Source organism: Oncorhynchus gorbuscha, linkage group LG25 (assembly GCF_021184085.1).
Source record: "Oncorhynchus gorbuscha isolate QuinsamMale2020 ecotype Even-year linkage group LG25, OgorEven_v1.0, whole genome shotgun sequence".
Lineage (NCBI taxonomy): Eukaryota > Metazoa > Chordata > Actinopteri > Salmoniformes > Salmonidae > Oncorhynchus > Oncorhynchus gorbuscha.
The window spans coordinates 2,479,347-2,499,168 of record NC_060197.1 but is presented as its reverse complement, the minus strand read 5'-3'; the positions used below and the strand labels follow the sequence as shown (position 1 = coordinate 2,499,168).

At 49.5% G+C, this 19,822-nt stretch overlaps 1 protein-coding gene across 1 annotated transcript in view; it reads left to right on the top strand.

The window, feature by feature from the left end:
- Window positions 1-19,822, top strand: part of LOC124013588 (ankyrin repeat and sterile alpha motif domain-containing protein 1B-like) — a 474,760-nt gene that overhangs the window by 327,972 nt on the left and 126,966 nt on the right. Inside the window, 1 exon segment of the mRNA XM_046327903.1 lies at window positions 21-210. Within this exon segment, the coding sequence (XP_046183859.1) occupies window positions 21-210 (190 nt within the window).

Here is a 19,822-nt window from a genome sequence, read left to right as displayed (position 1 = left end):
GTCTCCATCTCTCCGTCCAGCCCAAACAGCGGACCTCCCTCTCCTCCTCCCTGGATGTCCAGAACCAGAGGCCAGTCAACCACAGCTGTGATCCCTCCGAGGTGAGCTCGTCCCTGGGCTACGCCAGCTTCAGCACCAGCCCCCCTGCCAGCCCGCCAGTCAGCCCCAACCAGGACTCACCTGGCTCCAACGACGACTGCCCCCCCACAGGTACCCAGGGACAGATTTTGGACATAGCACGACTTGTAGAGAATGAGGGATCATGTCAGCTCCAGTTATATAGCTGTTGTAGCTTTTAATTGGACAAATACTGGAAACAACAAATTAGCCCCTATGAAATAGTCTTTTCCCTAGAGATTTTCACTCTTTTTGGGAATTTTTATCCACCTTCTTCCTTCCTATTCCCTTTGCGTGTAGTGGATCTGGAAGTTTCCATCTGGACACAATTTTCTAGTCTTTATTTCACCTTCCTCCGCATTTTATGTATGTATGTGTGATGTTGCTTTCAAATGCAGCTCAAACATAGAACATGTAAGAATGATTTATAGCCATTGAATTCTACTGTGCAAAGACTGTATACTGTGCGTTATAGGGAAATAATGCACACTCTAGAATGCCCTTCAAGCCAATCAGAAACAAGTATTCAACAATGCCGTGGCACAGTATGAGCTCATGTAATAAGCTAACCTCACCTGAGTTTAATCGACCGTCCTCAAGTGTAGTAATTAGTTATCAATAGAACCAAGACACTCCCACTTCTAAGGACCTACTGTAAGTCTTACAACACACACACACAGACACCTAACACCCTCCTTCCCCCCGGCCGTGGGCAAAGGCGTCTAGTCTGTGTGTGTGACTTTACTGTTTATTTCCTGTGTGTCGCAGTGATGATTACCAGGTTACGTGGCTGTCACCCACCCACATCTCAACAGAGAGGAGACAGGGGGAGAGATAAGGAGAGGTGACTAGAGGAGAGAGTAGAAGAGAGGAGAACAGTATGTCCTTCTCTTTCTCCATAGTTGTATTCAGAGAGAGACCATGATCAAGTGTGTGTATGTGTTTATCTTTTTGTATGTGAAACAGAGGTGATTATCAGGCGTGTGTGTGTATCATGTCTCATTTGGTTATTTATGAAGAAGCAGATCAGAGGCTAGCTGCACATCCCTGGCTGTGACCCCACTTTCCCATGGTGTCTCAGGGGACATTTCCATTTCACACCCCGCAGTCGTACAGGTTACCCAGTTGTACATGCAGTTAAGGTGCAATATACAGAAATGGCTCCGTCCATTTCCTGGTTACAAAAATTCCAATAGTTCACCTAATTCCAGTTTATGTGACAAAACAAGCAATTCTGAGAGGGTGCAGAGAATCATTGTATCATATAAACCACTGTGAAATATCTTTTTGATAACCAAAAATATTGTATTTTCAGTTTGTTTGTAGCGGGTGTACAAAACCGAAAGTAAAAGACGCAAAATGAAAACGTATGAATGGGAAGCATAGAAATAGAACAGATTTTAGACTTGCTTTCAATTTTTTTTTTTTACCTTTATTTAACGAGGCAAGTCAAATTCTTATTTACAATGGCGGCCTACTGGGGAACAGTGGGTTAACTGCCTTGTTCAGGAGCAGAACAACAGATGTTTACCTTGTCAGATCCTTGTCAGATCGGGGGATTCGATCTAGCAACCTTTCGGTTACTTGCCCAACACTCTGACCACTAGGCTACCTGCCGCCCCATTCAATGAGAATGACAGATCTATAACTAACATTTCTATGTGAATTTGATCGGGTTGCCCAAAAAGTGACATATTGCAGCTTTAAGCAGGACAAATATAAGCAACCTTTTATTACCACAGATACAGTCACACACACACACACGCACACACTCCATTTCCACTATTCAACAGACACCAGCAAACATGGCTGGCACATCAAATCTGCTACATCACAACGCGCCACCAGAGAAACAACATCTCGCTCTCTGCCTCTCTCTCTTTCGCCGGCATCCCTCTATCCGTCAACAGCCCCCAGGTCCAACTCCAGGAATAGATTTGCACCCATTTTCCTTCTCTTTTTTTATGCACTCTTTTTTAAATGTTCCTCCTCTCCCCTCCTGCTCTCTACTTATTAGCTGTATAAGGTCCCTTGTGTTGTTGCCGTGGCAACAGCAAGCACATGAGGCTTATACATTTACAGCTGGATACATCAAGTGGAGAGAGATCGGGGGAGCGAGAGAGGGGGGGGGGGGCATTATTGAAGAGGAGAGAGGGAATGAGTGAAAGAGAATGAAAAAAGAGGGAGTATGAGGAGAGACATGGTGAGAAAAAGAGATACAAACTATAGCAGAAGGGGGAAAGTGAAAACCAGAGTAAGATTGAGGTAAATACATTTTTACGCCCAACCATGAAAGGTCTCCTTCCTACCTTCCTGCCTCATCCCTCCCTCATTTTTCAAAAGCTCTCCTGTGCTAGCCAAACAGCGGCTCAACGCTGGATCAACACTGACCAAACATTTACGCAACGTCCCCTGAGCTACAGGGTAGGTGTAAGCCACCTGCGTGGGTTGGTGGCAGAAAGCTGGTTATTTATAGCTGGAGTAGCATTAGCATCTGTAGGTGGTAGAGTGGATGTTTCAGAAGAACCTTTATGTAACGTTTTGCTGTGGCAGGCAGAGATGTTCCCTCTGGCATATCAACACTGCAGTACCATTCCAGCAGCAGGTGTCTGCAGCAGCCTTAGTGTGTGTGTGCGCACTTTCCTGTGTAAGCCTGGATTTGTTTTCTTTTGACAGAAGGACAACAGTAACATACTGTACAGCAGTGGTCTTAAACCTCATTTACTTCTCTTTTTTTCACCACAATGTCAGGTAAACAGGATGTAAATCAACTGTGTGCACAGGAAGTGCTGTAATGTAACTATGAAGTCTACAGTGGCATGGTTGATTGCTGTCTTATTTTAGAACACCTACAACTGCCCCTCCTCCTTTCTTAAAGATTCCTTCCTTCAATCCTTATGCCCTTCCATCCGTTCTTACGCCCTTCCTTGAGTTAATCAGGCATCATTGAATAAGTGAAAGCCTATGGCCCCATCCAGAAACAAGCCCTACCACCTCCTTGTCTCAAGGACGTCTTTATTTCAGTGGGCTTGATTGATTCAAAGAGAATGCACTTTTACAAATCTGTGTGCAATTTCACGACCCCCCCCCCCCCACACACACACACACACAAGCACAGACACAAATGGCCATGGCCCCACTCTCCGAGGGTGTCTCAGGGGGGAGTTGGGATATGCCAAAAACACATTTCCATTTCACACCTCGCACTCATACAGGTTACCCAGTTGTACATGCAGCGAAACAGGACAGTCACAGGGGCAGCAGGGACTCCAAAGACCACCATTAATCCTGGACACACACCATCAATCCTTTTGGTCCCTTGTGGCTCTTTTATCCTCTGTGCGTGTGTGTATTTGTACCAACGAGTATGTGTGTTCGTGCATGTAGGTGAGTGACTCCTACATCTTGGCCTGTACACCATGTTCTGAACAGACCGGAATAGACCAGTATTTTATGGGACTTTGATTGTCCTCACTTATATTCAATTATATGACTGCCCCTCCAATTGTCACCGCACTCTACCTCTGGCTGCTGTGTGGCTACGTGTAGAAAATCACACATTGTACACCTCCTTTGAATGAGGCAGTCAATTCAAGGTACGCTTTACAAGATGACATCATCACACACAACAGACAAGAACATAAGCAGAATGAAAATCTGACCAAGACTGACGCTATTGGCTTTCTCCAATGGGGGCGTATCTGATGTACATCCGTATCGGATGTGAGTGAGCACCAAGGAAGAGAGAGCCCCCAGCTAGCACCAAGGAAGAGAGAGCCCCCAGCTAGCACCAAGGAAGAGAGAGCCCCCAGCTAGCACCAAGGAAGAGAGAGCCCCCAGCTAGCACCAAGGAAGAGAGAGCCCCCAGCTAGCACCAAGGAAGAGAGAGCCATCCGGCAAGCACCAAGGAAGAGAGAGCCCCCAGCTAGCACCAAGGAAGAGAGAGCCCCCAACTAGCACCAAGGAAGAGAGAGAGCCATCCGGCAAGCACCAAGGAAGAGAGAGCCTACAGCTAGCACCAAGGAAGAGAGACCCCCCAGCTAGCACCAAGGAAGAGAGAGCCCCCAGCTAGCACCAAGGAAGAGAGAGCCCCCAGCTAGCACCAAGGAAGAGAGAGCCCCCAGCTAGCACCAAGGAAGAGAGACCCCCACCCCAGCTAGCACCAAGGAAGAGAGAGCCCCCAGCTAGCACCAAGGAAGAGAGAGCCCCCAGCTAGCACCAAGGAAGAGAGAGCCCCCAGCTAGCACCAAGGAAGAGAGAGCCCCTAGCTAGCACCAAGGAAGAGAGAGCCCCCAGCTAGCACCAAGGAAGAGAGCCCCCAGCTAGCACCAAGGAAGAGAGACCCCCACCCCAGCTAGCACCAAGGAAGAGAGACCCCCACCCCAGCTAGCACCAAGGAAGAGAGAGCCCCCAGCTAGCACCAAGGAAGAGAGAGCCCCCAGCTAGCACCAAGGAAGAGAGAGCCCCCAGCTAGCACCAAGGAAGAGAGAGCCTCCAGCTAGCACCAAGGAAGAGAGAGCCCCCAGCTAGCACCAAGGAAGAGAGAGCCCCCAGCTAGCACCAAGGAAGAGAGAGCCCCCAGCTAGCACCAAGGAAGAGAGAGCCCCTAGCTAGCACCAAGGAAGAGAGAGCCCCCAGCTAGCACCAAGGAAGAGAGCCCCCAGCTAGCACCAAGGAAGAGAGACCCCCACCCCAGCTAGCACCAAGGAAGAGAGACCCCCACCCAGCCCCAGCTAGCACCAAGGAAGAGAGAGCCCCCAGCTAGCACCAAGGAAGAGAGAGCCCCCAGCTAGCACCAAGGAAGAGAGAGCCCCAGCTAGCACCAAGGAAGAGAGAGCCATCCGGCAAGCACCAAGGAAGAGAGAGCCCCAGCTAGCACCAAGGAAGAGAGAGCCCCAGCTAGCACCAAGGAAGAGGAGAGAGAGCCATCCAGCAAGCACCAAGGAAGAGAGAGCCTACAGCTAGCACCAAGGAAGAGAGACCCCCAGCTAGCACCAAGGAAGAGAGAGCCCCCAGCTAGCACCAAGGAAGAGAGAGCCCCCAGCTAGCACCAAGGAAGAGAGAGCCCCCAGCTAGCACCAAGGAAGAGAGACCCCCACCCCAGCTAGCACCAAGGAAGAGAGAGCCCCAGCTAGCACCAAGGAAGAGAGAGCCCCCAGCTAGCACCAAGGAAGAGAGAGCCCCCAGCTAGCACCAAGGAAGAGAGAGCCCCTAGCTAGCACCAAGGAAGAGAGAGCCCCCAGCCCCCAGCTAGCACCAAGGAAGAGAGAGCCCCCAGCTAGCACCAAGGAAGAGAGACCCCCACCCCAGCTAGCACCAAGGAAGAGAGACCCCCACCCCAGCTAGCACCAAGGAAGAGAGAGCCCCCAGCTAGCACCAAGGAAGAGAGAGCCCCCAGCTAGCACCAAGGAAGAGAGAGCCCCCAGCTAGCACCAAGGAAGTGAGAGCCTCCAGCTAGCACCAAGGAAGAGAGACCCTCCAGCTAGCACCAAGGAAGAGAGACCCTCCAGCTAGCACCAAGGAAGAGAGAGCCCCCAGCTAGCACCAAGGAAGAGAGAGCCCCCAGCTAGCACCAAGGAAGAGAGAGCCCCTAGCTAGCACCAAGGAAGTGAGAGCCCCCAGCTAGCAACAAGGAAGAGAGACCCCCCCCAGCTAGCACCAAGGAAGAGAGAGCCTAGCACCAGCTAGCACCAAGGAAGAGAGCCCCAAGCACCAAAGAGCCCCCAGCTAGCACCAAGGAAGAGAGAGCCCCAGCTAGCACCAAGGAAGAGAGAGCCCCCAGCTAGCACCAAGGAAAGAGAGCCCCCAGCTAGCACCAAGGAAGAGAGAGCCCCCAGCTAGCACCAAGGAAGAGAGAGCCCCCAGCTAGCACCAAGGAAGAGAGACCCCCAGTTAGCACCAAGGTAATAGAGCAGAGCTGTTATCTCCCAGCTGAGCACCAAGGAAGAGTTTTATTAAACTAGCACCAACCCTTTTTGATCACCGCAAGCACCAAGGAAGAAAGCCGCCAGTTTAGCACCTGCGCCCAGCAGCACCCGTTTTCTGCTCCCCATGATTTTGCACCAAGGAAGAGGGTTCTGATTGGCTAGCAGCAGAGAGTGTAGTATTTGGGGCTGCACCAAGGAAGAATTCATCCCCCCAGCTAGCACCTAACTGACCCCCTGTCTGCCCTCATTTCAACGCCTCATTTTGATGTACAAGGAAGAGTTGTCCAGCTAGCACCATGGAAAAATCACCAAGGAAGAATTCACCATAGCACCATTGGATTTAGGAAGAAGAGTTAGGTGAAAAGCACCAAGGAAGAGAGAAGTTCCCTTACGTTGAGCACCAAGGAAGTGAAGCTAGCACCCAATCAGTTAGCACCAATTGATTCAATGTCATCACAAGGAAATTGTGCCCCAGCTAGCAAATGGTGTGGAAACAGCGTTGAGTCACCAGGAAGAGAGAGCCTAATGGCCAGCTAGCACCCTCTATCTTTCCTCCCAGCATAGCATTGAGGAACAAAAGAGGACCCCCAGCTAGCACCTCTCTTTTGTCCCCAGTAAGCTTCCTCTGAGGTCTCTTTATGGACTGAGCTGCACCAAGGAAGGTGACTCAGTTAGTCTAGAGCCTCTGACAGTTGAAACAGAAAGAGGGCAGTTCAGTAGAGTACCAAGGAATGGAACTTTTCCACAGAGGACATTCCAACCCCTTCACAATCTCAAACCATCAGGCAACGCTAGCACCAAGGAAGAGAGCTAATCAACGCATGGCTAAGGAAAGATGGCCCCCAGCATAGCACCAAGGAAGAGAGACGCTAACCAGTAAAGGATTCAACGTTCATCTCTAAAGAAACGCTTGTTTTGTCAAGCTGCGCTTCCCGCATGGCTAACCAATGGCTAACCAACGCATGGCTAATCAACGCATGGCTAATCTTCCTCTGAGGTCTCTTTATGGACTGACTGCTATGGTGACCATGCTAGATGGCTGAACAGAATAGAGGGCACCAAGGCATGGCTCAAAACCAACGCATGGCTAACCAACATGGCAACCAACGCATGGCATGGCCCCATCTCGCACCAAGGAAGAGAGAGCCCCCAGCTATCACCAAGGAAAAGAGAGCCCCCAGCTAGCACCAAGGAAGAGAGAGCCCCCAGCTAGCACCAAGGAAGAGAGAGCCCCTGGCTTGCACCAAGGAAGAGAGAGCCATGCATGGCCAACCAACGCATGGCCAACCAACGCATGGCCAACCAACACATGGCTAAACAACGCATGGCTAACCAACGCATGGCTAACCAACGCATGGCTAACCAATGCATGGCTAATCAACGCATGGCTAACCAACGCATGGCTAACCAACGCATGGCTAACCAACGCATGGCTAACCAACGCATGGCAAAGAGAGAGCCCCCAGCTAGCACCAAGGAAGAGATAGCCCCCAGCTAACACCAAGGAAGAGAGAGCCCCCAGCTAGCAAAATGATTAACTTTGATTAAATTAAATTTCCTATAAATACCTAAACATAAATATAGTATAATAAATGTACTTGATAATGGAAACATTTAAAAATACTGTACATGAATGTCCTTTGAGAAGAAGAAGAGAAAAACAACAGTCGTCGAACTGCACTAACTCAAATATATTTGGGTAGATATGTATAAAACACATGCAATAGTATAGAACAAAACAATGTACGGCCGGACAGGGCAGGTTAAGGTAGAAAAGCAGTCCGTCATTGACGGCTCGACATTCCTCTATGATGTTGTGGTACACGCAGCTCTCTGTCTCCCCCTGAGGCACTGCCAGTGGATGGTTTAATTGAATGCTTAATGAACATGGGCGGGCCCAGCAGTGTCATTAAGAGACTCCACTGATAACCTTTAAACCACCAATGGGAATGCACAACACAGAACCCACACATATTATCTTCAGGGCACACACACATTCCCATAGGCATGTACAGGGTCTTCAGAAAGTATTCACACCCCTTGATTTTCCCAAAATGTTCTGTGTTACAGCCTGGTTTTAAAATGAATTGAATTGAGATGTTTTTTTTGTTGTCATTGGCCCCATAATGTCAAATCGAACTCTTATCCCTCACATCGCTCGACGACAAAACGGCCAGTGGGAGATATACTGGTTGCCGTGGTGATATCCTAGCATACATAGAGCAAGAATGAAAGTGTGAATTCAATATCTCCTCACAGTCCCTTTGGTTCCTCTTTCGGCCTAGGTAGTCTAGATCGATTCTCATGGCTATCACACATGAAAGAATGTAGCCTACACAACAACCAGAGTCTACTTTCATCTTTCTTCTCCCCCCTGAGGTGACTGGTGCTGCTATGGAAGACCTGTTCACACCTGTTAGCGAGATGCTAGCACTTTAAATGGAAGATATGTGACGCTAAATTAATGTTTCTCTTTTATTTTTTTCACCTTTATTGAACCAGGTAGGCTAAATAAAGGTTCTCATTTGCAACTGCGACCTGGCCAAGATAAAGCAAAGCAATTCGACACATTCAACAACACAGAGTTACACATGGAATAAACAAAACATAGTCAGTAATACAGTAGAACAAAAGAAAACAAAAAGTCTATATACAGTGAGTGCAAATGAGGTAAGATAAGGGAGTTAAGGCAATAAATAGGCCATGGTGGTGAAGTAATTACAATATAGAAATTAAACACTGGAATGGTAGATGTGCAAGTAGAGATACTGGGGTGCAAAGGAGCAAGATAAATAAATATTGTATGGGGATGAGGTAGGTAGGTAGATGGGCTGTTTACAGATGGGCTATGTACAGGTGCAGTGATCTGTGAGCTGCTCTGATAGCTGGTGCTTAAAGCTAGTGAGGGAGATATGAGTCTCCAGCTTCAAAGATTTTTGCAGTTCATTCCAGTCATTGGCAGCAGAGAACTGGAAGGAAAGACGACAAAAGGAGGAATTGGCTTTGGGGGTGACCAGTGAGATATACCTGCTGGAGCGCTTGCTACGAGTGAGTGCTGCTATGGTGACCAGTGAGCTGAGATAAGGCGGGGCTTTACCTAGCAGAGACTTGTAGATAACCTGTAGCCAGTGGGTTTGGCGACGAGTGTGAAGTAAGGGCCAACTAATAAGAGCGTACAGGTCGCAATGGTGGGTAGTATATGGGGCTTTGGTAACAAAATGGATGGCACTGTGATAGACTGCATCCAGTTTGTTGAGTAGAGTGTTGGAAGCTATTTTGTAAATGACATCACCGAAGTCGAGGATCAGTAGGATGGTATGTTTGGCAGCATGAGTGAAGGATGCTTTGTTGCGATATAGGAAGCCAATTCTAGATTTAATTTTGGATTGTAGATGCATAATGTGAGTCTGAAAGGAGAGTTTACAGTCTAACCAGACACCTAGGTATTTGTAGTTGTCCACGTATTCTAAGTCAGAGCCGTCCAGAGTAGTGATCGGTTGAATAGCATGCATTTAGTTTTACTTGCGATTAAGAGCAGTTGGAGGAGGCCACGGAAGGAGAGTTGTATGGCATTGAAGCTCGAATTCATTAGATTGAAGTAACTGTCTCGTCTTTGATTCAGCATTTTAATTATGACTCTATTTCCAATACATTATTCAAACAGATCATTTAGTGAACAGACATCGTCTTGCATCAAAATTCGCTTCATTATTATTTTAAGTTGAATGAATTAGTCTATTAATTTAACCTAAACAATCTATTAAAAACATTCAATTTATCCCTTCTATTAATTTGAACCAAACAAGCTATTAAAATGTTTGTATCTTATACAATCACGAGCGACTATAACTTTCCAGGCAATACAAACAAATAGTTGAATTATAATCAAAAACTCCGATTTTTTGGTTAACGCCTTGCCTGAGAACCGAACACTGGACTCCAGCTTGGAAGGCAGCTATTCTCACCACTATACCACCAACACTTATGTAAATGACTAAGATTCTCTGCAAATAGACCTATTTTACAATTGTCTGTATTCGTAACTCCGGCATCGGGACAACAGAAAATAGCCCTAATTTAAAAGCCCAACGTTTTCCTCAGCGAGGATTCTCATTAATCTCGCTCTCCTCTATCAGAAATTTGGAATAGTTACTATTGTGACTCTTGATAAGTTATTAGGTCTCACACGTGAGCAAATTATCGTTCCTTCTTTAAACTTACTCCTCCATGTCGGGCCAAAATAGGTGTTTCTCTTATCTCTTCCCTGCATTATTTCTCATCTCCCGTTAATTCCGGGACCTCCTTTGAGGATTTACTACCCATGTTAGTTAAATCCTTACCGTTACTAGTAGCTATGGTATTTAATCACTTATCTATGCCTTTCTATTTTTTACCTTCTATGTGTGTGTATTTCTATGAATATGCTATTTACCGTTACTCAATTACTTTAATTGCTCTCCTGTCTGACTATGTGTGTGTATTTACCGTTACCCAGTTACTTTAGTTGCTTTTCTGTCTGACTATGTGTCTGTCTCTTTAATGATAATCAATGTGTATGGGTTTCTATATGTATTTCTCCTTTCTGGAAACTTCGTCTATCGATTTGACTTTTGATCGGACATTAAATATTAATTAATTAATTAATATTAATTATAAACTATTGTTCCTTGGGACTTTCAACGTTAATATCTCATATCTCAATTCTCTAGACTAGGTTTCCCTCACCACCTCCGTAGGATATTTCTTTCAGTATTGAATAGGTTCATTTATTCTGTTCGCCTAGAATTACCCTGCCTTCTCACCAAGCCTAATTTATCCTCACCTGTTTTAATATATCTATCTGCTACTTTTCATAGTCAGACTACTTCCCATATACAGATAGACTACTTAGGTTAAAACTTTATTTAGGTATGTCTTTTGAATGAATTAATATATTAATGAATTAATGTACAAATCCTATTTGTACAGAACGACCGTTGTATCTAACTAAACTTACTATATCTCACCCTTAATAACCCTTTCGGCTTGCAAAACCTGGATTTATTAAGTTCTATTTTATTTATGGTAGTGCACCTTACCACAGGTAATTTCAGACCTGTTACACACAATCCTTGTATATTGGTCATACAAGTAACCCACACATCTGTTTGGAATAGCGAAGCTACTATTATTTATCAATTCTAAACATTTTTAGAACAACAAATCAAAGATAACTTTCATCATTCCCCCCAAATTCGAGAATAAAGACTATTTACCATCGTCCTGTAGACTGGGAAAAGCAATGCCGGTTCGATTCCGTCACCTTCTCTGTCGCCTTTAGATCTTTATACCGGCCTGTTTTTTTAAACCTCAATCCAGAGGCCAGGTCTTTAAATAGCGAGTCCAGACCCGTCCGTGCACGGCTTTCCCTTCGGTCGACAGAGGCAAGTTTGTGGAATCCGCTCGAAGGACCAATTGTTACTGTAATTTAGTTATTCCAATATGTTTTCATTAATTTAATTCCCTTAATCTATTTTATGAGAATTTGTAAGATTCTTGTTTGCATAAAATAGACGGAGACCAGTCTTTTCAATAATAGGTAACAGAATTTATTCTCGGAGCGCGCTGCCACGTTACCACGAGCAACAGTTTATATACAATAACATGACGTCATTTCATTGCTCCTAAAATGAACCGGGTCAAAGGGAACTTTAAAAGTTCATTCTGAGTTCATTCTGACCCACTAGCACATACACAGGACACACCACACAGCTGAATTAACTTTTGAGTCCTCACCATTATCGATCACCACTTAGCTGACAGTTCTAATTAACAGAAAACCTAGGAATGCACTCACTGCCTTATCTAAAACACCCCAGAGCTCAGTTTCGTCGGTTCAACTATAGGTTAACTACCTTATCTGTTTACTTAATCCACAAACCATTCTTTTCTACCTAGTTGGAATGGTGTTCATTAACTTTAATTACTCCTTGTCCGTGTCACACAATCCCTTCTTATGAACTCATATTGTTAACCAGATATAATAAAACAGAGTATAAGTTTACTTAGTTACAGTTCCATTTAAAATGTTTTGTTCAGTCATTTAATCACAATTTTCCTAACAAGTGTACAGACAAAGGTAAAGTAGGATGTGAGTACATTGGAGGTAAACCTCTAGCTAAGGCACTAGCGCTGGGTGCTAACGAAAGCCTCAGAGCTCAGATAAAACCAAGGAATTCTAAGTCTCTCACTTAGAATAACTTTTTACATCAAGTAACATGTTAGTGTAGCATTAGCCTTGCACCATTAGCCTAGCGCTTTTAGCCTAGCACCATTAGCCTAGCGCCTTTAGCCTAGCACCATTAGCCTAGCACCATTAGCCTAGCGTAAGACGGCAGCAGCACAAAGCAAATCATAATTCATAAAGCAGCCAGGCAGCCCCTTTCATCTAAAGGATGACAGACACGTCTGATATTGCTCTGTAGATTTTAATAAGCTCAACGAGTCGCCGCGCCCGAGATACAATCTAGTTTATTTTTCTATCAGATGTTGACCCTCCCCCCAATGTATTAGAAATGTAATGAAATTGAGCGTGTGCATGTCTACTGGTGTGTGCATGCATGTCTGGGGTTTTCTCTATGGACTGACAGAACTCATATTGTGTTGATTTTTGTTGTTGAGATCATTTGATCAGTATCATTCCATGGTGAAGAGTCAATGTATTGTAGCACAGTCACAGTTCTAGAAACAGCCAAAACTGTTCGGAGAATCAACTGGAGTTTTGGTCACTTGAATCTTTTTGTGATTATGGGAGTTGTGATTGTGGGTGTATTGGTCATTGCTGCTGACTTGCACCAGAGACTCAATGTTCCCTCTTAGACTACACTGAGAATAATACTGCAGATCAACTGCTTTAATACTTTCCTATAGTCCTCTCGTTCTCACTCTCTCATGCTCTCTTTCTATCTCTCTCTCACACAATCTTGACTTCTGTTTTTCACCTCTTGTGATCTGTCTGTCTTTACCCCCTGCCCTCTTGTGATCTGTCTGTCTCCACCCCCTGCCCTCTTGTGATCTGTCTGTCTTTACCCCCTGCCCTCTTCTGATCTGTCTGTCTCCACCCCCTGCCCTCTTGTGATCTGTCTGTCTCCACCCCCTGCCCTCTTGTGATCTGTCTGTCTTTACCCCCTGCCCTCTTCTGATCTGTCTGTCTCCACCCCCTGCCCTCTTGTGATCTGTCTGTCTCCACCCCTGCCCTCTTGTGATCTGTATGTCTCCACCCCCTGCCCTCTTGTGATCTGTCTGTCTCCACCCCCTGCCCCCTTGTGATCTGTCTGTCTCTACCCCTGCCCTCTTGTGATCTGTCTGTCTTTACCCCCTGCCCTCTTGTGATCTGTCTGTCTCCACTCCCTGCCCTCTTGTGATCTGTCTGTCTCTACCCCCTGCCCTCTTGTGATCTGTCTGTCTCCACCCCCTGCCCTCTTGTGATCTGTCTGTCTTTACCCCCTGCCCTCTTGTGATCTGTCTGTCTCCACTCCCTGCCCTCTTGTGATCTGTCTGTCTCCACCCCTGCCCTCTTGTGATCTGTCTGTCTCCACCCCCTGCCCTCTTGTGATCTGTCTGTCTTTACCCCTGCCCTCTTGTGATCTGTCTGTCTCCACCCCTGCCCTCTTGTGATCTGTCTGTCTCCACCCCTGCCCTCTTGTGATCTGTCTGTCTCCACCCCCTGCCCTCTTGTGATCTGTCTGTCTCCACCCCCTGCCCTCTTGTGATCTGTCTGTCTTTACCCCCTGCCCTCTTGTGATCTGTCTGTCTCCACCCCCTGCCCTCTTGTGATCTGTCTGTCTCCACCCCCTGCCCTCTTGTGATCTGTCTGTCTCCACTCCCTGCCCTCTTGTGATCTGTCTGTCTTTACCCCCTGCCCTCTTGTGATCTGTCTGTCTCCACCCCTGCCCTCTTGTGAACTGTCTGGTTCTACCCCCTGCCCTTTGTGATCTGTCTGTCTCCATCCCCTGCCCTCTTCTGATCTGTCGGTCTCCACCCCCTGCCCTCTTCTGATCTGTCTGTCTCCACCCCCTGCCCTCTTGTGATCTGTCTGTCTCCACCCCTGCCCTCTTGTGATCTGTATGTCTCCACCCCCTGCCCTCTTGTGATCTGTCTGTCTCCACCCCCTGCCCCCTTGTGATCTGTCTGTCTCTACCCCTGCCCTCTTGTGATCTGTCTGTCTTTACCCCCTGCCCTCTTGTGATCTGTCTGTCTCCACCCCCTGCCCTCTTGTGATCTGTCTGTCTCCACTCCCTGCCCTCTTGTGATCTGTCTGTCTCCACTCCCTGCCCTCTTGTGATCTGTCTGTCTCCACCCCCTGCCCTCTTGTGATCTGTCTGTCTCCACCCCTGCCCTCTTGTGATCTGTCTGTCTCCACTCCCTGCCCTCTTGTGATCTGTCTGTCTCCACCCCCTGCCCTCTTGTGATCTGTCTGTCTCCACCCCTGCCCTCTTGTGATCTGTCTGTCTCCACCCCCTGCCCTCTTGTGATCTGTCTGTCTCCACCCCTGCCCCCTTGTGATCTGTCTGTCTCTACCCCTGCCCTCTTGTGATCTGTCTGTCTTTACCCCCTGGCCCCCCTGCCCTCTTGTGATCTGTCTGTCTCCACCCCCTGCCCTCTTGTGATCTGTCTGTCTCCACCCCCTGCCCTCTTGTGATCTGTCTGTCTCCACTCCCTGCCCTCTTGTGATCTGTCTGTCTCCACCCCCTGCCCTCTTGTGATCTGTCTGTCTCCACCCCCTGCCCTCTTGTGATCTGTCTGTCTCCACTCCCTGCCCTCTTGTGATCTGTCTGTCTCCACCCCTGCCCTCTTGTGAACTGTCTGGTTCTACCCCTGCCCTTTGTGATCTGTCTGTCTCCACCCCTGCCCTCTTCTGATCTGTCGGTCTCCACCCCTGCCCTCTTCTGATCTGTCTGTCTCCACCCCCTGCCCTCTTGTGATCTGTCTGTCTCCACCCCTGCCCTCTTGTGATCTGTCTGTCTCCACCCCCTGCCCCCTTGTGATCTGTCTGTCTCTACCCCTGCCCTCTTGTGATCTGTCTGTCTTTACCCCCTGCCCTCTTGTGATCTGTCTGTCTCCACTCCCTGCCCTCTTGTGATCTGTCTGTCTCTACCCCCTGCCCTCTTGTGATCTGTCTGTCTTTACCCCTGCCCTCTTCTGATCTGTCTGTCTCCACCCCCTGCCCTCTTGTGATCTGTCTGTCTCCACCTCCTGCCTCTTCTGATCTGTCTGTCTCCACCCCCTGCCCTCTTGTGATCTGTCTGTCTCCACCCCTGCCCTCTTGTGATCTGTCTGTCTCCACCCCTGCCCTCTTGTGATCTGTCTGTCTCCCCCCCTGCCCTCTTGTGATCTGTCTGTCTCCACCCCTGCCCCCCTGGCCTCTTCTGATCTGTCAGTCTCCACCCCCTGCCCTCTTGTGATCTGTCTGTCTCCACCCCTGCCCTCTTGTGATCTGTCTGTCTCCACCCCTGCCCTCTTGTGATCTGTCTGTCTCCACCCCCTGCCCTCTTGTGATCTGTCTGTCTCCACCCCTGCCCTCTTGTGATCTGTCTGTCTCTACCCCTGCCCTCTTGTGATCTGTCTGTCTTTACCCCTGCCCTCTTGTGATCTGTCTGTCTCCACTCCCTGCCCTCTTGTGATCTGTCTGTCTCCACCCCCTGCCCTCTTGTGATCTGTCTGTCTCCACCCCCTGCCCTCTTGTGATCTGTCTGTCTTTACCCCTGCCCTCTTGTGATCTGTCTGTCTCCACCCCCTGCCCTCTTGTGATCTGTCTGTCTCCACCCCTGCCCTCTTGTGATCTGTCTGTCTTTACCCCCTGCCCTCTTGTGATCTGTCTGTCTCCACCCCCTGCCCTCTTGTGATCTGTCTGTCTCCACCCCTGCCCTCTTGTGATCTGTCTGTCTCCACTCCCTGCCCTCTTGTGATCTGTCTGTCTTTACCCCCTGCCCTCTTGTGATCTGTCTGTCTCCACCCCTGCCCTCTTGTGAACTGTCTGGTTCTACCCCCTGCCCTTTGTGATCTGTCTGTCTCCATCCCCTGCCCTCTTCTGATCTGTCGGTCTCCACCCCTGCCCTCTTCTGATCTGTCTGTCTCCACCCCCTGCCCTCTTGTGATCTGTCTGTCTCCACCCCTGCCCTCTTGTGATCTGTATGTCTCCACCCCCTGCCCTCTTGTGATCTGTCTGTCTCCACCCCCCCCTGCCCCTTGTGATCTGTCTGTCTCTACCCCTGCCCTCTTGTGATCTGTCTGTCTTTACCCCCTGCCCTCTTGTGATCTGTCTGTCTCCACCCCCTGCCCTCTTGTGATCTGTCTGTCTCCACTCCCTGCCCTCTTGTGATCTGTCTGTCTCCACTCCCTGCCCTCTTGTGATCTGTCTGTCTCCACCCCCTGCCCTCTTGTGATCTGTCTGTCTCCACCCCCTGCCCTCTTGTGATCTGTCTGTCTCCACTCCCTGCCCTCTTGTGATCTGTCTGTCTCCACCCCCTGCCCTCTTGTGAACTGTCTGGTTCTACCCCCTGCCCTTTGTGATCTGTCTGTCTCCATCCCCTGCCCTCTTCTGATCTGTCGGTCTCCACCCCCTGCCCTCTTCTGATCTGTCTGTCTCCACCCCCTGCCCTCTTGTGATATGTCTGTCTCCACCCCCTGCCCTCTTGTGATCTGTCTGTCTCCACCCCCTGCCCCCTTGTGATCTGTCTGTCTCCACCCCTGCCCTCTTGTGATCTGTCTGTCTTTACCCCTGCCCTCTTGTGATCTGTCTGTCTCCACCCCTGCCCTCTTGTGATCTGTCTGTCTCTACCCCTGCCCTCTTGTGATCTGTCTGTCTTTACCCCCTGCCCTCTTCTGATCTGTCTGTCTCCACCCCTGCCCTCTTGTGATCTGTCTGTCTCCACCCCTGCCCTCTTGTGATCTGTCTGTCTCCACTCCCTGCCCTCTTGTGATCTGTCTGTCTCCACCCCCTGCCCTCTTGTGAACTGTCTGGTTCTACCCCCTGCCCTTTGTGATCTGTCTGTCTCCATCCCCTGCCCTCTTCTGATCTGTCGGTCTCCACCCCCTGCCCTCTTCTGATCTGTCTGTCTCCACCCCCTGCCCTCTTGTGATATGTCTGTCTCCACCCCCTGCCCTTTTGTGATCTGTCTGTCTCCTCCCCCTGCCCTCTTGTGATCTGTCTGTCTCCACCCCTGGCCTCTTCTGATCTGTCAGTCTCCACCCCCTGCCCTCTTGTGATCTGTCTGTCTCCACCCCCTGCCCTCTTGTGATCTGTCTGTCTCCATCTGTCTGTCTCCCCCCTGCCCTCTTGTGATCTGTCTGTCTCCACCCCCTGGCCTCTTCTGATCTGTCTGTCTCCACTTCCACCCCCTGCCCTCTTGTGATCTGTCTGTCTCCACTTCCACCCCCTGCCCTCTTGTGATATGTCTGTCTCCACTTCCCCCCTGCCCTCTTGTGATCTGTCTGTCTCCACTTCCACCCCCTGCCCTCTTGTGATATGTCTGTCTCCACCCCCTGCCCTTTTGTGATCTGTCTGTCTCCTCCCCCTGCCCTCTTGTGATCTGTCTGTCTCCACCCCCTGGCCTCTTCTGATCTGTCTGTCTCCACTTCCACCCCCTGCCCTCTTGTGATCTGTCTGTTTCCACTTCCACCCCCTGCCCTCTTGTGATCTGTCTGTCTTTACCCCCTCCCCTCTTGTGATCTATCTGTCTCCACCCCCTTCCCTCTTGTGATCTATCTGTCTCCACCCCTGCCCTCTTGTGATCTGTCTGTCTTTACCCCCTGCCCTTTTCTGATCTATCTGTCTTTACCCCGTGCCCTCTTATGAACTGTCTGGTTCTACCCCCTGCCCTTTGTGATCTGTCTGTCTCCACCCCCTGCCCTCTTCTGTCTGTCTCCACCCCCTGCCCTCTTGTGATCTGTCTGTCTCCACCCCCTGCCCTCTTGTGATCTGTCTGTCTTTACCCCCTGCCCTCTTGTGATCTGTATGTCTCCACCCCTGCCCTCTTGTGATCTGTCTGTCTCCACCCCCTGCCCTCTTGTGATCTGTCTGTCTCCACCCCTGCCCTCTTGTGATCTGTCTGTCTCCACTCCCTGCCCTCTTGTGATCTGTCTGTCTCCACCCCTGCCCTCTTGTGAACTGTCTGGTTCTACCCCCTGCCCTTTGTGATCTGTCTGTCTCCATCCCCTGCCCTCTTCTGATCTGTCGGTCTCCACCCCTGCCCTCTTCTGATCTGTCTGTCTCCACCCCCTGCCCTCTTGTGATATGTCTGTCTCCACCCCTGCCCTTTTGTGATCTGTCTGTCTCCTCCCCCTGCCCTCTTGTGATCTGTCTGTCTCCACCCCTGGCCTCTTCTGATCTGTCAGTCTCCACCCCCTGCCCTCTTGTGATCTGTCTGTCTCCACCCCCTGCCCTCTTGTGATCTGTCTGTCTCCACCCCTGCCCTCTTGTGATCTGTCTGTCTCCACCCCTGGCCTCTTCTGATCTGTCTGTCTCCACTTCCACCCCCTGCCCTCTTGTGATCTGTCTGTCTCCACTTCCACCCCTGCCCTCTTGTGATATGTCTGTCTCCACCCCCTGCCCTCTTGTGATCTGTCTGTCTCCACTTCCACCCCCTGCCCTCTTGTGATATGTCTGTCTCCACCCCTGCCCTTTTGTGATCTGTCTGTCTCCTCCCCCTGCCCTCTTGTGATCTGTCTGTCTCCACCCCTGGCCTCTTCTGATCTGTCTGTCTCCACTTCCACCCCCTGCCCTCTTGTGATCTGTCTGTTTCCACTTCCACCCCTGCCCTCTTGTGATCTGTCTGTCTTTACCCCTGCCCTCTTGTGATCTATCTGTCTCCACCCCTTCCCTCTTGTGATCTATCTGTCTCCACCCCCTGCCCTCTTGTGATCTGTCTGTCTTTACCCCCTGCCCTCTTGTGATCTGATCTATCTGTCTTTACCCCCTGCCCTTTTCTGATCTATCTGTCTTTACCCCGTGCCCTCTTATGAACTGTCTGGTTCTACCCCCTGCCCTTTGTGATCTGTCTGTCTCCACCCCCTGCCCTCTTCTGTCTGTCTCCACCCCCTGCCCTTTTCTGATCTATCAGTCTCCACCCCCTGCCCTCTTCTGATCTGTCAGTCTCTACCCCCTGGCCTCTTGTGAACTGTCTGTCTATACCCCCTGCCCTTTGTGATCTTTCTGTCACTTAGTTCCCCCATCATTTTCTCCCTCCTGTCTGTCTTGGTCTCTTCCTCCTGGCCTCTCTCTCTGTCTCTCCTTCCTGTCTCTGTCTCTCCCTCCTGTCTCTCTCTCTGTCTCTCCCTCCTGTCTCTCTCGGTCTCTCCCCCCTGTCTCTCTGTCTTTCCCTCCTGTCTCTCTGTCTCTCCCTCCTGGCCTCTCGCTCTGTCTCTCCCTCCTGTCTCTCTCTCTCTGTCTCTCCCTCCTGTCTCTCTTTGTCTCTCCCTACTTCCAGCCCAGTGTATCTCCGACAGCAGCCTCAGAGTAATGGAGGTCTATACTTGGCAGGAAACGGGTGGCTGCTCAGTACGGCGCCGTAAACATTTGTTAACAAGCAATTAAACGTGTCCTCTTTAATCCCGCTGGGCGCGGGGGCGTGCAATCGCTCACAACACCTGCCCAGGACGGAGGAGAAAAGGTTAGGGAAGAGGGCAGAACAGGAAGAGAGAGGAGAAAAGTGAGGGAAGAGGGCAGAACAGGAAGAGAGGAGAAAGCCGAGGGAAGAGGGCAAGACAGGAAGAGAGAGGAGAAAAGTGAGGGAAGAGGG